The following is a 12,151-nucleotide window of genomic DNA, read 5'->3' on the forward strand; positions in this document are numbered from 1 at the left end:
AGGACAGGGGCCCCGGGGCGCGCTACGCAGAACGCAAGGTCACTTCCTAGCCAGCCCCGGGGATCTGCGGGTGTCGGGGCGCCGGGGTTGGGATGCGGCGCGGTGAAGGCTGTGTGTGTCGGGGGGAGTGTTGTGGTGGGCAGTGGGGTGGGGAAGGAGCCCCGAGAACGAGGTAAGGCCGGTCCCCGCTACGGTCTCGCAGATTCCGCGCCGAGGGGCCGCGGGCGGCCAGTCGGGCACCTGCTCGCCCCGCGGCGGGCGCGCGCTGCTCGGCACCTGGAAGCCCGTAAAATCCTCCCCGTGTTGGCGTTGACCCCGTCCACCCCCCTTTTCTTCCCAAGCCCCTCCGAGCTCCCCGCCAGGCCCGCATCAACACCGCTGTCCCCTAGAGCCGCTTTTGGACACACCCCCGACTCTGACCGCACCCCTCGAGGCTGGGAGCCCCCTGTCGGCCTCTCTGCTCCACCTAACCCAACTCCTGGTTTGGGGGGAAGGGTACCCACCTCCCTCCCTCCCCTGCCCGCCCGGAGCCCCGCCCCCGCTGGCCCCGCCCACAGGCCCCGCCCTCCGTTGCCCCGGGAACCGCTCATCCCGCATCTGCAGGAGGCGCCCGGCCCGGCGGAGCTGTGTTCTCGCCGCCAGCACCTCCGCTCCTGCCGCCAGCGCCGCCGCCGCGCCCCAGTTCCAGCTCCGGCTCCCGCGCCCTCTCCGTCGGCCATGCCGCCCCGCCGCGCCCCGGCGTCCGCCCTGCTGCTGCTGCTGCTACTCGGCGCGGGGCCCCGCAGCGGCTGCCTGGCCAGCCCGGTGCCCGCCGCGCCCCTGCCCGTGCCGGGGCCATGCAGTGCGCAGCCCTGCCAGAACGGGGGTGTGTGCTCCCAGCTCCCTGCGCCCGACCCGCAGTCCTCGGCCGCCGCCGGCGAGCCCGGCTACAGCTGCACCTGCCCCGCCGGGGTCTCTGGCACCAACTGCCAGGTGAGTGGACGCGGCGGGCGCGGCGCGGGCCACTGCGCGCTGTCCAGTGCGGGGCTCTAGGGGCCTGACCCAAGCTTCTCCCTTTTCGGGGTGGGCGATGGAAGTGGCCTCTTGGCTCGCGTGGACGCGGACCCCTGGCCGACCTTGCTAGCGTCTCTTCTCTGCCTACCCTGGTTCTCCGGCCGTGCCAGCCCGGGGCTCTCGGGGCGCCCCGTTCCAGGGCCTGGCGGCTACCCTGGCCCTCATACTTCTGGCACGACCGTGAGCCACCAAGTGGCGCGCCCCTCTCGACCCGGGCCGAGCCATCCTCCACTAGAGCCGGGTCTTGGTGCCCGCCCTGGCAGCAAAGAAGGGCCAGCCTGCGAGCGTCCCTGGCGGGATGTTCGTGTCCAGGTGACCCCTGCTCTTGGTCCCGCTGGACCCGAGGGTGAGCTGTAAGAGCGACAGGGAGTGGTGGGCTCCGTGCCCGGTGGTCGGGCATTTCCTTTCCTTTCCAATCTCCTTGAGGCTCTGACAAGGCAGCTGGAGACCGAGAGGTCAGCTGCCTCCCCGCGGCCAGCCCTTTTTGAGCTCAGGAGGAAGTGCTGGAGCCCTAGGAAACATTCGAGGGGACGTGGCGAGTGGGGCTTGGTGCGTAGCCTTCCCGGCCGCCGCTCCTGGAGGCGCACGTTTGGGGCAGGCAGCCAGGCTTAGTGAGGCTTCGAGGAAGCGTGGGGCCAGGCGAGGGACGGGAGATGGCCAGCTGCTGTCTCTGGGTCTGGGATTTCAGAAGAATTTGGCAGATAACAAACGAGGCTGGTTTAAAGAATGTTGAAAGCTCGGTGAAACCTACTGACCTATTCACACCAACGTTATCAGTAGGTGACTTAGCAGCCCTGGGTGTGCAGGTAGAAAATCTGCAAGTCTTGGTTCCAAGGTAGGGGCAAAGAGTGGATTTATCTGAAATGATGAAATTAAACCAAGTGAACGTGGAAAACAATTGGGATCAAATGCTTTCTTCCCTCCATTTGGAGGGGAGGAGTTTATTTCATGTCAATCTGCCCCGAGAGTTACTTTGAGAATGCTCAGATGCACTTTTATTCCTGTGGTGAAGAGGCCGCATGTGATATGATGTAATTTGATAGGATAGGGTGGCTTAAGCTTTAATATTTTTTAAATAGAGGTAAATAAGACTGAGAAGCTTGACCTTGACAGACAATTTTTGCTATTTTCTAGAATCTTTTTTTTTTTTTTTCTTCTGGGTAGTAGCAAACTGTCAAGCTGACCCTGTCTTTTCAGTGTAGTGCTCCTCTTTGTTAGCTGGTTCCAGTGAGCTGATGAAAGGAGGATGAAGATGAAGAGGGGATAATGATGAGTGTGTGAATGAACCTGGGAGTAAATTTGGGGAATGAGGCCTCTCTTGGGAGATGCCAGTTGGAGCCATATGAGCCATTAGGACGAAATCCTGCTCACTGATCTCCCCTGCTGATTGATGAAGTGCATGGTGTTTACGGGAGAAATGAGTTGCCTAATTGATTCCATCAAACCACTCTCACGTTTCCATGTCTGAAATCTGTCCTTGAAAGAAATAGTTGATTTGGACTCAGAGTGTAGTAGCAATGCACAAGAGAAGGTAGGTTAGAGCGCACGTCAGTTTAAGTATATGGGAGGACAGACTGAACATAGGGAATTTAATCCAACTCTGGGACTTATTCTTTTGGTAACTCTAAAAATATAAGAAATCTTCAAGAGAGAGAAAAACCTCTTTAGTTCTTCCTAAAGATGATTCACAGAGAAGCATAAATATTTTTTGTCCTAACGTGGGGGTTTGACATAGACTGTGTTCATTCAGAGACGAGTCATGAACTGATGCACAAATATTGCAGAACAACTGGTCAAAACAGAGTCAGATCTCTAGCCCCGATCTGAGACGTTCTTAGCTGTGTGAATGTGAGGAGAAGCTGTAGTGGGTGTCCGGAGTTCTGAGTTGAAGAGAGCTGGAGTTACTGTCATTCTAACAGGAAAGCTTAGCAAATTTGGAACCTGATCTGACTTGGTTACCCAGAAGAACTTGACTGAGATGATTCGGAGTCTTATAAACCCATAACAAATTGATTCCTGTTAATTCTAACTTAATCTTTCATTATCTTGCAGTAACACTCGAGACTCTCATTTTCTGTTGGGGGGAAAAAGGCAATCTGAATAGAGAAGTTAAACAGAGGAAAAAGCCCCTTACACATACTCAATTACAGATAAGGGAAATGGATGTTAGCCATTGCAGACCGTGTGGTTGCTGAAACAGAACGGCATGCTTGCTGGATAAATTGAATATGGAATTCTACCTGTACATGAAGAGAATTCTTTAGACAGCAAGTGTCACCCCTCCCCCAGCTACAGAGGCAATAATGTTAGCAATGGAAACATCGAACCTAACTCTGAGGTTCCCTTTCTGCCTGCCTCCTCCCTCCCTTCCTTCCTTCTTTCCTCCCTTCCTTTCTTTCTCTTCTGCTCTCCCTCCTCCCCCTCCTTCTATTTTGGGTATGTGTTGCAAGGTTAAGAAAGCCATGAACCACTAATTTGGCTTAAAATGGAGTAAGGCTGTCTTCAGCTTCTGTGTGGTCACTTGGCTGATGTTCGGGCAAGGCCATGGCTTCAGACAGTGCTTCTGGTATCATCTGGTGATGGAAGTACCCAGGCTCTGGGAAGTGGTGTGAATAATGTGAAGGAGGATCTGTGGGTCTGAAGCTGAGCCACCCGCATTGAACCTGCTGTTACAGGCGATCTAAGCCACGTCTCAGGTTCCTCATCTTTGAGGATGGGATCTACCTCACAGGGTGGGTGATGAATGGTCTGATTCTGTTTTTTAATATTTGACTGCTGACAGCTGTCAAGCGTCATCTGTCCCTCTTCCCCCTCTGCCTACATGGGTGCAAGCTGATAGGATGGTGCTCTTTCCATTGGTACTGGCTAGAGGTTCAAGCCATGCAAGCCCCTGTCCAGACTTGCGATACATCTTAAGATACATCTTTTTTAAAGTGTTAGGACACACTGAAGAGTATGAAATCCTGAGGATTCGATGGATTCTAAAGATGATATGGAAATCTAACCTACAGAGACGTGGTGACGATGATGACGATTGCTGACTGTTTTCTCAAGCGCTTGGTATGCGCCAGTGCTATTCCAGGGGCTTTACAGATATAGCTCCCGAGTTCTCCTGGTGTCCTGTGAGCTAAGTGCTGCAACCATCCCCATTATTTAGATGAAGTGCAGAAAAGTTAAATGACTGCCCCAAGGTCACCCTGCTAGTCAGTGTAGGATTCGAACCAGGTGGCTGACTTGATGCTATTAATAGAGCTGTTGAGTCTGAAGGATGCCAAGATGAAAGTCCAGTCCTGTCCCTGTTATTTTTAGCTATGTGACCTTAAATTAGCACCATAACCTCTTTGAGTCTTATCAGTGAAAAGGGGATGGAGTGATTTCTGAGTCTGGCTTTACTCTAAAACACCCTGTTTTGCTCTGAAACACAGTTCAGATGGCTGTGCCCAGCTGGAATGAAAAGCTTCAGGACTGATAAAGACACAGAAAATTCTCCTTATGCTGCCTACCAAGCAGGACCTTCCTGCAGAGTTAGAATCATAGGTCCTGCCTGGCTGAAGTTATTTTTTGCCACCATGAAAGCATATGGATACTACATAAAAGACACCTTAGTATCTCTGATGGATTTGAAAACAACTTCAAACTTCAAATTAAAAAAAATATTATTGAAGCTGCTGTTCTTGCCTTCTTGGTTCACTTGGGGAAGCAAGCAGGTATCAGAGGTGGCAGCTGCTGGGCCAAATTTTCTTTTCGGTGAGTGGTACAGGAATGCCTCCCTTCCATTGAGCCTTCCATCACATGTAAGGATTATTTGGTTTTATTATTTTGTTTTTTTATTTTTAATGAAATAATTCTTTGTCAAATATTCAAACAGGCAGACACCTGTTTGTTTTTTCTTATCATGTTCCCTGGAAATCTTACCCTTTGGGATTAGAATGAAAATGTGTCAATTTCTCCCCTTGGAGGAAAAAGGGGTTTTTGGAGCTGCTTTTTATGCAGTTTTACCCACTAAGCTGATTCTATAATCCTCTCTTTGATTAAACATGCTAACTTGAAACAATGGTTCTGCTTCTGATGAATTTATTTTTGATTGAAGTTTGCTAACAAACAACAACAAAGAATTCTAGCACTTTGCACAGCATCATCCTTCTCAACTGAAGTATTTGCACACATTCACACACATGCATGGACACGCACCAGTTCACATTGTGATTGTACAAAATGTTCTATGTTGGCTGTCAAGAGACATTGCTCCTTCCTCTCATTTTTCTACAGGTATTCATGTTTTGTGACCTTGCGAGAGAAATTGAACATCCCTGAACTTCAGTGTTCTTATCTCCAAAATGGGCTAGTAATGCTTGTCTTATTTTCTTTTTTAGAAAAGGTGCAGTTAGTAAATGAGAAATTGTGAAATTTTTTTCCATAAATATAAAGATGTATGGGAGAATGAATTTTAAAATTTTTTGAGAAAAAAAGTAAAATGTTGCATAAACACAAGGTATAGTGCTAGGAGAAAGATTATCTATTTCTCATACAAAATATGATTACACTAGTCTATTTGGTGTCTGTGATTGAAGGAACAGATTCAACTTTTTCTCCCTACAAGGATGAGTTATACTACAACCTCAGTTTTTAAAATGAAAAAATTCATTGTGCTGAAATTTTGATAAATGTATAATTCTTTTTATTATGAAAGAGACAGTTTTTCAGAAAATTCTCAGTGGCTTCAAGTTTTCTTTTGAAACAAACAGATAAAGCTCATCTAAATCCTTTGAGTGATTTTAAGAAAGGAAAGAAACAGTTGTTTTTCTAGGCATTATGAAAATGGAGTGATTTCTTATTTGGTCTATCTGGTGCATTCTTAGGAAACATCATTTTTCTCAGCTTGGCCACCTGACAAAGACGCATTTCTGTCTTTAGCTTCTTTGCTTAAGCTTCTCATGTGACACAGTACCATCCAAAGTGCTTTTGTTTATGCCCTCATTTCAGGCATCAAACAGGAAAGAAAACCTATCTGAAGCTGAAGGGTATTTGAGTCAGAAAACGGAATGGCTGAGTTATATTTTTAGATCTTCTTACTGATTCAGGAGACGGCTGTGGTTAGTGCTGCCTAACCCAGAGGCCGGAACATCTGAAATTTGCCCCCCTAACAAAAAGTCCAACAGTGCAGTAAAGTTTGTGGATAGAATTTTTTTTAAAGCGAAATTTTATTTTATCTGTTTTTTTCGATGTGAGCCATTTTTATAGTGTCTATTGAATTTGTTACAATATTGTTTGTTTTGTATTTTGAATTTTTTGGCCACGAGGAATGTGGGATCTTAGCTCCCAAACCAGGGATCGAACCTGCACCCCCTGCATTGGAAGGCGAGGTCTTAACCACTGGACTGCCAGGGAAATCCCTAGAATTTCTTTATATTTCTCCCTTCCTTCTTCACTTACACTGGTGTTCAACCCTGGCTGCATGTTGGAGTCACCGGGGAGCTTTAACATAAATGAGTGCCTGGGTCCCTCTACTCCCACCCCCAGGTTCTGATTTAATTGGTGGGGTCTGGGCACCTGGGATTTTCAAATGTCTTCCAAGTAATTCTACTGTAGGACCAGGGTTGAGAAGCCCCCTCTAGACTTAGGACATCTCCCCTACAGCCTGCCCTGCATGTGGCATGTGGCAGAGAAAAAGAGTACAAATCGCAACCTGCTCTTGGACCTTCTCATCCAAAAGCACCTAGCTTCAAATGGCCTGAAATTTCTGGCCTATGCTTTCCTCCAATGGCAAAGATCTTGCATCTTAACGTGGACTTGAAGTCTCCATGAAGCTGGCGTGCGCTGGATTGTTAAAGAGTCCAGGTGGGTGGACTCTGAAGGTCCTCAGATAAGTAATTTGTTTTTCTGCAGCTTGATTTTCTCTTCTGTGAAAATGGGAACCCGATGCCAACCTTGAAATTTGTTGTGGATTAGAAAAGTATCCAGCCCAGTACCTGGCCCAGATGAGACAACTACCAAGAGCTAGTAGCGATTGTGTGTATCTGTAAGAGGAGTCATATTTATTTCATGCTTTTCCCTTGGAGAGAGATATATATACATATTATATATATATTTCTATCTGATTTCCAAAAAGACTAAAATTCCACCAGTAGAGAGTCTTTTCTTTGGTTGTGATGTATCAGACACTAGAAAGCTCTGATTTTGGTGCTGATTCCCCTCTGCATTCACTTTTGTTAGTTTCTCCTCTGTAGCCCCCTTACCAGGTAGGTGCCAAACAACAGAGAACGATGTGGCCTGAGCATGCGCGGGCCACCTAGACTTTTATGGAATCATTCATTGCTTCATTTGAACACTGACCTGTCTTTGGTCAACACTCACAGTGTGAGTTGGAGCGCAGTTGTCTTTAAGAGGAGGGGCTTCTCTAAGTCACCCACTGATGCTCCCCAGGATGAGCGAGGGTAGCTGGCTTCAGGACTCCAGGAGCGCTAGGCATCAGACAACAGACAGGCCCCCTGCCAAGAATGGTTTTAACATTTTAAGATGATTGGAAACAAAAATAAGAATAAGGTTTAGGGATGCATGAAAATGATATAAAATTTGATTTTCAGTATCTGTCAGGTTTTGTGGAACACAGCCACGCCCATTCATTTAAGTACTGTCCATTCATTTAAGTACTGTCCATTCGTTTAAGTACTGTCCATTCATTTAAGTACTGTCCATTCGTTTAAGTACTGTCCATTCGTTTAAGTACAGTGGAGTGGAGTAGTTGCGACAAACAAGATGGATTACAAAGCTGAAAATATTTATCTGGCCCATGATAAAGGGAGAGGTTGAGTGACTATTTTCATAAACGTTGGTGAAAAGAATTTGCTTTTCCATTTTTATTTGACTGAGCTAAATACTGGTCCTGGCCCCCCTTGCCAAGTCCTTCCACATTCTTTCTTCTTAAGGGGTGTTTGTAGCCAGGCTCTAGAGTCTAACCCTAAGGCTGTATCAGTGTCTCTTCCACAGCATCCTTAATTTTTAAGCAAAGTGAAGTGTATTAGAATAGGAAAATTAAGTATATCTTCAGTATACTACCCAAGAAAGGGAAGACTTTATATAGGAAATATGAAAAGAAAACCAAACTCTCTAACTTTAAACTGACCTTCCTGATTATTCCTTACATGTAGGATTTTCAGACTCTATAAAAAAATTTAAGGTATAATTTGCACACAGTAAAATTCACCCTTTTAAGCATTCAGTTCTATGATTTTTGAAGTATAGTTGTGTAGCTGTCTCCATAATCAGGATATAGACTAGCTCGTTACCTTCATAAATTTCAGCTTGCCCCTTTGTGGTGAACCCTCTCCCCAGCCCCAGCCTCCACTGATCTGATGTCTGTCTTTAGAGTTCTGCAGCTTCCAGAACATCCTATAAATTAAATCATACAACAGGCGTGCTGCTTTTACTTGGTGTAAGGCTCCTGAGGTTCCGTGCCTCAGTAGTTTTTCTTTCTATTGCTAAGTAGTATCCCGCTGTATGGATACGCCACTGTTTCATTTATCCTTTCACTGGTTGATGACTTTCCAGTTGTTTCCAGTTTTGGGTGATTATGAATAAAGCTGCTGTAAACATTCATCTACATTTAAGTGGGCATGTTTTCATTTCTCCTTGGTGAGTACCTAGGGATGGGATTGCTGGGTCACTTGTAAGGACATGTTAAGCTTTATAAGAAGTTGCCAAGCTGGTTCCCAGCATGTTAGTTTGCATTAAGTGAGAGCTCCAGTTGCTTGCATCCTTATCACTTCTTGGTATCATTGGTGCTTTAGGTTTTAGCTGTTCTAATACCTGTGTGTAGCAGCATCACACCGCTGTGTTAATTTGCGTTTTCATAGCAATGGATGATATTGAGTATTTTTTAATGTGCTATTTGCCACCCATACCGTTTCCTGGATGAAATGTTTGTTTAAATGAGTCGTGAGAATTCCTTCTATATTTTGGATATAAATCCTTTATTCGGTATGTGACTTGCAAATATTTTCTCCTAATCTGTGGCTTGTCTTCTTATTTTCTTGACAGTATCTTTTGAAGGGCAGGTTTTTAGAATTGATGGAGTCTAATGTATCATTTTTTCCTTTTTTGATTTGTGCTTCTTTTTCTTTTTTTTTTTTTGTGCAATAAAGTTTTATTAAAGTATAAAGGAGATAGAGAAAGCTTCTGACATAGGCATCAGAAGGGGGCAAAAGAGTACCCCTTTGCTAGTGTTAGCAATGGAGTTATATACTCTCCAATGAATCCAAAGAATGTCTGGAGGTTGCAAAGACCTCACCAGACCCACTCCCATAATTTACGTTTTAAGATAACAGAGTTGGCTAGAAGGTTTAATCCAAAGACTGTCCTCAGGCAGGATACGTCCTGGTAAAGACCAGACCTACTCCCATAATTTACATTTTAAGATAACAGAATTAGCCAGAGGGTTTAATCCAAAGACTGTCCTCAGGCAGGATACATTATTGTTATATAATCCTAAGGAATGTAGAGAAAAAAAAAAAGTTTGTCCTTTCTTCCTCCTTGAATATCCCAGACCTCTCTCTCCTTGGGGACCCCTAGACTTCTTATCAACCTGCCTAGGAAATGACTCTCTCATTCCCCCCTTTTCTTTTAGGAGAATTATGTTGCCTAGGGAAAAGGGGCGTCATTCTCATTCCATAACTGCTTCCAAGCTGACAAGGGGCGTTGTCCCTAAATTGGTGAGGCAACATATTCTCCTAATCCTCATAGGGAAGATGTCTGATCCAGGGGCTCCAAGTAATAGTTGGAGGAGGCTGTGGCACTCATAGGAGCTTGGACAACTATTTGTAAATTAAAAGCTTTTAGACGGTTAGAAAACCCCATTATACAGTTACAGATGTAAGGCAAAATAGTCATTAAACCAAGTTAAAATCAAAATGAAAAGTCACATTATGTCCATAGTTACATCAGTCCATCTTAAGGTTGTTAGATGTCATCAGTTTAAGAAGAGGCATCACATGCGATTGTTGAAGGTATTTGCAGACTTGGAGAAAGTCCTTTCCTTGAAGTGGAGATGTCCACCATGGAACGCCTTCCACTGATGAAGAGGGGAGTGCTCCGCAGACCCAGCAGTTAGACCGATTGTGGAATGCAGCATAGGAGTGAGCGCAGGACAGGAAGGCATTGTCTTGAGGATCAAACGGCAGACTCAGGATTTCTGGAGTCAGCAGAAGTAGGCTCACATAGGTTATCAGGCCCATCTTGTCCTGAAGGATCCCGGACGAGCCCCCAAGATGAAAGGTTGTTGCTGAACGATGAGACGCGGGATTCTTGGCCTCCGGAGGAGATGAATTCAATCCGGGGCCAGAGACGAGGCTGGATCGCTCAGAGCTTTTGTGTAATAAAGTTTTATTAAAGTATAAAGGAAATAGAGAAAGCTTCTGACATAGGCATCAGAAGGGGGCAAAAGAGTACTAAGGGGGCAAAAGAGTACCCTGTGCTTCTTTTTCTATGTAAGAAATCTTTACTTAACCCAAGGTCACAAATTTTTTCTCCTATATTTTCTTCTAGACTTGTATTGTTCTAGGTGTTACATTTAAGTCTTTGACCCATTTAGAGTTAATAGTTGTATTTTCATGTGGTTCAGTGTATGAGTAGCTTTTATTTATTTTTGGCATAGGAATATCCAATTTCCTAGAAATAATTGTTAACAAGAGGCTCTGCTGAATTATCTTGGCACCTTTGTTGAAAATCATTCGACTATACATATGTGGGTATGTTTTATTCCATTCTGTTGTCTCTGTATATCTGTCCTTCTGCCAGTTTTATACAACCTTGATTACTGTAGTTTTAGAGTAAGCCTTGAGGTCAGGTTGTGTGAGTCCTTTAAATTTGTTGAGATGACATGAAATTCAAGACTCAGGGTAGCATGTCACATCTAGATAGAAATTAAGGTTCTTAACCTGGAACCTACAGATGGTTTCAAGAGTATGTCGATATCTTGAGATTCCAACTTTTGTATGTATTTGTTCTCCTAGAGAATGGCCCACAAGTTTCATGAGGCTCTTGAAGGAGTCTTCCACCAATAGAATAACCACTGGAACAGAGGAAGAAGAATCTAGTTAAATGCACAAGAACTTCTGGGCATGGACTAAAGCATGTTCCAAGAACCACCCTGGGACCATGAAGTAACTCCCAAATAGGGGTGCCAGATAAAATGTAGGATGTTCAGTTAAATTTGAATTTCACATAAAAATGAATTTTGTTTCCTTTGGGTCCCACGTATTGCACATTGTTCTTCTGAAATTCACATTTAACTGGGAGTTCTATAGTTTTATTTTTTATTTTTTTCATGTTCTATAGTTTTAATTTGCTTAGTCTGACAACCCTACCTGAAAAGCCTAGCTAATCCCTACCCTGATTCCCAGCTTTGCTCTGAAGAGTTCCTCAATGACAATTTAAATTCTTGCCAAATAATCACACAAGGCCAATTTTATTAGCTTGCATTTAAAATAATAACTTAGCTCATAGTTTTACATCTTCATAGACTGTTCAAGGGCAACTGTCAAACTGTGTTACGGCATTAAAAATGTGTAAAAATATAGGAAATAAGGCTGCTGGTAAACTTATCTTACCCTTTTCCTACCTCTTCTGCTAGTATCATGCCTCTGCAGTAATCATTATTCATGTTTTGGTGTGTCGTTTTACATTGTCCTCTCTACATATAAGCATATGTGAAGCATATGTAAATTCTCATATATCCATGCAGCTATTTTATATAAAGAAGAAATAATCTTGTGCATACTATTCTGCAGATATTTTTCTTAATCTATTGTGAAAATCTTACCATGTCTTAAAACAGAAAGCAAGCGCGGTCTTTTTGATGGATGAATAGTATTCCATTATGTGAATATTTATGTACTCAGTTTTTACTGGAATGCACTATTTCCATTTTTCTGTTATAAATGATGTTGCAATGACTATATATGTATGTACATAATTTTATGCAATGATATATGTGGGTGTGTATATATATATGTATATGTAGGTCAAAAGTTACATATATTAAGCATTTTAATAAGCATTGCTAAATTGCCATCCAGAAAGATTGAACAGTTTTGCTCATTTG

General features: G+C 44.4%; 1 protein-coding gene across 1 annotated transcript in view; it reads left to right on the forward strand.

Moving 5' to 3' along the window:
• Window positions 1–597: 597 nt before the first annotated feature.
• Window positions 598–12,151, forward strand: part of DNER (delta/notch like EGF repeat containing) — a 377,854-nt gene continuing 366,300 nt past the window's right edge. The window contains exon 1 of the mRNA XM_043445991.1: window positions 598–972. Coding sequence (XP_043301926.1) covers window positions 718–972 — 255 coding nt within the window. The 5' untranslated portion in view covers window positions 598–717. The remainder of the gene's footprint in view (window positions 973–12,151) is intronic.

The sequence above is a fragment of the Cervus canadensis genome, chromosome 24 (genome assembly GCF_019320065.1).
Source record: "Cervus canadensis isolate Bull #8, Minnesota chromosome 24, ASM1932006v1, whole genome shotgun sequence".
In the NCBI taxonomy this organism is placed as follows: domain Eukaryota; kingdom Metazoa; phylum Chordata; class Mammalia; order Artiodactyla; family Cervidae; genus Cervus; species Cervus canadensis.